At 43.7% G+C, this 5,695-nt stretch overlaps 1 protein-coding gene across 1 annotated transcript in view; it reads left to right on the top strand.

Moving 5' to 3' along the window:
• Positions 1-5,695, top strand: part of setd1ba (SET domain containing 1B, histone lysine methyltransferase a) — a 31,222-nt gene that overhangs the window by 1,566 nt on the left and 23,961 nt on the right. Inside the window, 1 exon segment of the mRNA XM_061875785.1 lies at positions 5,164-5,434. Within this exon segment, the coding sequence (XP_061731769.1) occupies positions 5,164-5,434 (271 nt within the window).

Here is a 5,695-nt window from a genome sequence, read left to right as displayed (position 1 = left end):
CACATGCCAATACGACCATTTTAGTTTACTAAATTGCAATATTACATTTCATGGGAAGTGTCGTGTTGAAAACGTTGCGGTATGATTTTTTTGATTGATACTTTTATTAGTAGATTGCACAGTTCAGTACATATTCCGTACAATTGACCACTAAATGGTAACACCCGAATAAGTTTTTCAACTTGTTTAAGTCGGGGGTCCACGTTAATCAATTCATCAATTCATGATGACGCGTGCGTTTGACGTCTCGGGTTGTAGCGGACATTATTTTCCAGCCCGATCCAAGCTATAAGTAGTCTGCTTTAATCGCATACTTACACAGTATTCTGGACATCTGTGTTGCTGAATCGTTTGCAATTTGTTCAATTAATAATGGAGAACTCAAAGTAGAAATATGGAGGTGGGAAGCTTTTAGCCTTTAGCCACACAAACACAGCCGGTGTTTCCTTGTTTAAAATTCCCGAAGGTGAAGCTTTACTATGGAACAGAGCGGTCAAGCGAACATGGATCCCGACCACATGTCACCTGGCAGTTTTCGGTGAGAAAATTGTGGTAATAAGTCGGCTCTTACCGGAGACATCAGCGGAGCTTCCGTCCTGCTGCAGCTGCGTGACTTCCCTCAGAGACACTGGTGGTCAACACACCCGTGGCCACACCCTTCCGGCTTTCAGGTACTATTTAATCTCACTAAAACACTAGCAAAACAATAGGCAGATAAGGGATTTTCCAGAAATATCTTAGTAAATGTGTCTAATAACATCTGAATCGCTCTTTTTTTATAAACATTTTTTATTTATTTATTTTTTTGTAGTCCTTGACTCTAAATTTCCTCATCCACAAATCTTTCATCCTCGCTCAAATTAATGGGGAAATTGTTGCTTTCTCGGTCCGAATAGCTCTAGCTGGTGGTGGCTATGATTGTAAACAATGTGAGGAGCCCTACAACCCGTGACGTCACACGCATTTGGTCTGCTACTTCCGGTAAAAGCAAGGCTTTTTTTATTAGCGACCAAAAGTTGCGAACTTCAGCGTCGATGTTCTCTACTAAATCCTTTCAGCAAAAATATGGCAATATCGCGAAATGATCAAGTATGACACATACAATGGACCTGCTATCCCCGTTTAAATAAGAAAATCTCATTTCAGTAGGCCTTTAATATCGCGATATACGATATATATTACCATATTTTGCATTGGCCTTGAATGAACACTTGATGCATATAATCACAGCAGTATGATGATTATGTGTATACATTAAAACATTCTTCTTCATACTGCATTCATATATGCTACTTTTAAACTTTCATGCCGAGAGGGAAATCACAACTAAGTCAATTAACCAAAAGTGTATTTATTAAAGTTATTAAGCAATGGCACAAACATTCAAGTCATTTCCAAAACATAAAGTGCAAGATTGTCAGAGACATTGTAAGTGTCAAATAAAAATGAGCTGCATAATAGGAAATCAAATAGTATTCGTCCTTCACTATGTGGTATGTTACTAAGTTTATGAAGTTCTCTTCATTCTCTAGCGAGTGACTTTTCAAATGATGCTACATATTAGCAGTAATGCTACTTTTTATAGCAACGCTTTTGCCCCACACTCGACAAATCACGGTTGTCTGTTGGACATATTCCCACTTGAAGCCGAACCACCGCCAGACGATGGATCCCCTGCTGTTTTTATTGGGAATTACATCTTCCTTCATTTGTTACCAGATCTGCACCTTCTTTCTCTCGTATTCCCGCTCTTACGGCTACGTTAGCAGCTAACGTAGCCCCGTGTGCTACCTTTCTGCTCTGCGAGGGCGGACACGTATGTGACGTATGACGTGACAGTGGGTGACGTATGTAAGAGTGTGCGCCTGCTTGTCTGTGAGAAGGAAAGACAGGAAAGAGCGAGAAGAGCCTGAAGGGTACGCCCGCAGCTAAAAACAACTGCGTGAGAACGTATACTCGAATATTACGATATAGTCATTTTCTATATCGCACAAAGACAAACCCGCGATATATCGCCCAGCCCTAGTCCTGGGTAGTCATGGGTTCAATCCCGGGCTCGGGATCTTTCTGTGTGGAGTTTTCACGTCCTCCCCGTGACTGCGGGGGTTCCCTCCGGGTATTCCGGCTTCCTCCCACTTCCAAAGACATGCACCCGGGGATAGGTTGATTGGCAACACTAAATTGGCCCTCGTGTGTGAATGTGAGTGTGAATGTTGTCTGTCTTATCTGTGTTGGCCCTGCGATGAGCTGGCGACTTGTCCAGGGTGTACCCCGCCTTCCGCCCGATTGTAGCTGAGATAGGCACCAGCGCCCACCGCGACCCCAAAGGGAATAAGCGTTAGAAAATGGATGGATGGATGGATATAACACAGTTGGGAACCTTCCCCTACACTCAGCAACAATGTTAATTTCTCGAGCCTATTTAGTGTCCTTTTCTGCACAACGCAGTGGCAGGAATCCTCTTAATGGCCAAAGTACTCTAACCTGTCTCTCGCCAGATCATTTAAGTTCCCTGAGCTCCACAGAAGGATCTGGGACTTCTCAATAGGAGATGTATTTCAGAAGGCGAGGCCTTGTTTAAAAAAAAATCATTCACTGTGATTAGTCCAGGAGAGTTTTCAAAGTGTGACTCCTCTTCAGAGGATATAATACAGTTGGGAACCTTCCCCTACATTCAGCAACAGTGTTATTTTCTCGAGCCTATTTAGCGTCCTTTTCTGCTCAACACAGTGGTAGAAATCCTCTCAATGGCCAAAGTACTCTAACCTGACTCTCGCCAGATCCTTGTAGTTCGCTGAGCTCCACAGAAGGATCTGGGACTTCTCAATAGGAGATGTATTTCAGGAGGCGGGGCCTTGTAAAACAAACAAAAAATAATAATTGTATGTGATTGGTTAAACCCCTGGTCCGTTATCTTGAACGACGTGCTACTTCAACCACTCACATCCAAATCAACCTGTGACGCTGATGAGGCAGACGTTGGGAAATCCAAAGCAGAACAGCCGATATATTGGATAACGACGGAGCGAAAAGTTAGAGAACTTTTACTTAAACAATGCAGCAATGTCAGTAGACGATCCATTTTCGACAAAACAGTTACAATAGCAGCATCAATGTCAGCACACGACTCCTCGCTGCCTGCCGCCACTGTTGTTTGAATCAATCAGTCACTTCAGCGCTATGTCACACCTATGAAATCCCACCCAGCGATTCTGATTGGTTCATTATTTTTCCTATCTTGAAGGAGTTTGCAATGCCCTCCATGTGTGGAGCACAGCGAGCTTCAAGGATCTGGCGAGAGTTAGGTTAAAAGTACTCTACTGTTTTTAAGGGATATGCTGCAGCAACACTTGTCAAAGATCTCTAATAGGACAGGAGCACCTGCTGTTTTTAAGGAATACTTCTCAAAGATCCTTTATTTGACAGTAACACTGCTGTTTTTAAGGAACCACTTCAAGCAATGCTGGTCAAAATCTTCAAAATATTGTGCTGGTTTTTATATGATACATTGTCCCAAGTGTGTGAATGTGAGTGTGAATGTTGTCTGTCTATCTGTGTTGGCCATGCGATGAGGTGGCGACTTGTCCAGGGTGTAGCTCGTCTACCGCCCGAATGCAGTTGAAATAGGCTCCAGCACCGCCCGCGACCCCGAAAGGGACAAGCGGTGGAAAAATTTGGGATGGATGGAAGGCGCTCATTACAGTTTTTATGGTCCGTCTGCAAAACAAAAGGCTCATCAAAGATCTTCTATGTGACAGGAGTGTCCTTCTACTTTTGTGGACCTACTGCAAAACACTAGTCAAAGATCCATAAAATGACAGTAGCGCTTTGCTGTTTTTTATTATCTATCACATAAACGATCTGTGTATTTTTAAAGGTGATTCAGAAAAAAATTACCATACATATGACTGCATCGTCCCACTCTTTTTAAGGAACTACTCCAGAGAAGCAATAGTCAAAGATCCTTAATGGAAATAACTAGATATTCTATTTTGTGGGGTTGTTTGCTTCTTTGATTCTGTTTACTCTCACACAAGTTTTTTTATTTTTTTTTATTTTTCACAAGCTGCTGCACCTCTGCTTAAAGAGGGTCATATTATGTTTTCTGTACATTTAAAACACTTCCTTGTGGTCTTCATGTCATGTAATGGTGGTTCTTGAGTCAAAATTTTGTATAGATCATGTTTTACAGACGGGCTTCACGGTGGCAGAGGGGTTAGTGCGTCTGCCTCACAATACGAAGGTCCTGCAGTCCTGGGTTCAAATCCAGGCTCGGGATCTTTCTGTGTGGAGTTTGCATGTTCTCCCCGTGAATGCGTGGGTTCCCTCCGGGTACTCCGGCTTCCTCCCACTTCCAAAGACATGCACCTGGGGATAGGTTGATTGGCAACACTAAATTGGCCCTAGTGTGTGAATGTGAGTGTGAATGTTGTCTGTCTGTCTGTGTTGGCCCTGCGATGAGATGGCGACTTGTCCAGGGTGTACCCTGCCTTCCGCCCGATTGTAGCTGAGATAGGCGCCAGCACCCCCCGCGACCCCGAAAGGGAATAAGCGGTAGAAAATGGATGGATGGATGTTTTACAGACAATTTTCAAGCCACTTTCTGACCGTCTCTTCAGAATGCACCGTTTTGCTGGCGCTCTTATTTACATGCCTGCACTTTTTAGTACTTCCATATGGAGTCTATTGACAGATGTAAGGTGAAATTATACACTATTTTGTATTAGAAATGGCAACAGTGGAGGATGCATGTGCCTGTAGGAGCCAGTCTGCCCCACAACAAAAGTATAGAGAAAAAGAAGGAACTTACCTACAACAGCGTCAGACTACAAAGGTGGACCCACACAAAGCTTTTTGGGTAAATTCCTACCATATGTGGAGATATCCACTGACATCACATATTGGGCAAATTACAAACAGCTCATTTGGAGGACGTATAAAGGAAGGCAAGATTGTTTCAGAAATATCTCCGCCATGCCTGCATGGTTTGATGTACAATTTTCAGGATATAAGCAGATTTCAAATAGACAAAAATAGGTAAGAATAGTTGGTTTTGCATGATAGGTACCCTTTAAATTATTTGCTTTAGAGTACTGGTTTTGTCACATACCCCCTTTTCCAAACTTACGGCCCTCCTCTGCTTTTTCAAACTCTTCCTCCAAGATCGACGAGTGCTACATCGGCCCTGTGCCCCCGAAGGAGGTGACATTCGCCCGCCTAAATGACAACATCCGGGAGGGCTTCCTCAGCGACATGTGCAAGAAGTTTGGGGAAATCGAGGAGGTGGAGATCCTCTACAACCCCAAGAACAAAAAGCACTTGGGCATCGCCAAAGTGGTTTTTGAGAACGTCAAAGCCGCCAAAGTGGCCGTGCAGTCGCTGCACAACACGTCTGTGATGGGCACCATCATCCACGTGGAGCTCGACCCCAAAGGTAAATTCCCGGGTGACAACTTTCAGCTGGCAGCGTATGAAAAGTCCGCCTTACTTGGGGCCACATCTGTCACGTGGTTAGCTCCTCTGCTTGGGAGGGTAATTGAATTTCATTGAATTGTAATCCCTTCTCCCTCAAGCCCACCGCTGAGGGTACCCTCTCCTCCCAGTGTGCCTAATTTCAGACATGTAAACAAACACTTAAACAACCTGTCAGTGTCCTCTCTCGTTTACATAGCCGCTGCATTGAGTCAATTTATTG

This window comes from Nerophis ophidion, linkage group LG17 (assembly GCF_033978795.1).
Source record: "Nerophis ophidion isolate RoL-2023_Sa linkage group LG17, RoL_Noph_v1.0, whole genome shotgun sequence".
In the NCBI taxonomy this organism is placed as follows: Eukaryota; Metazoa; Chordata; class Actinopteri; order Syngnathiformes; family Syngnathidae; genus Nerophis; species Nerophis ophidion.
This window is presented reverse-complemented; position numbering and strand designations above follow the sequence as displayed.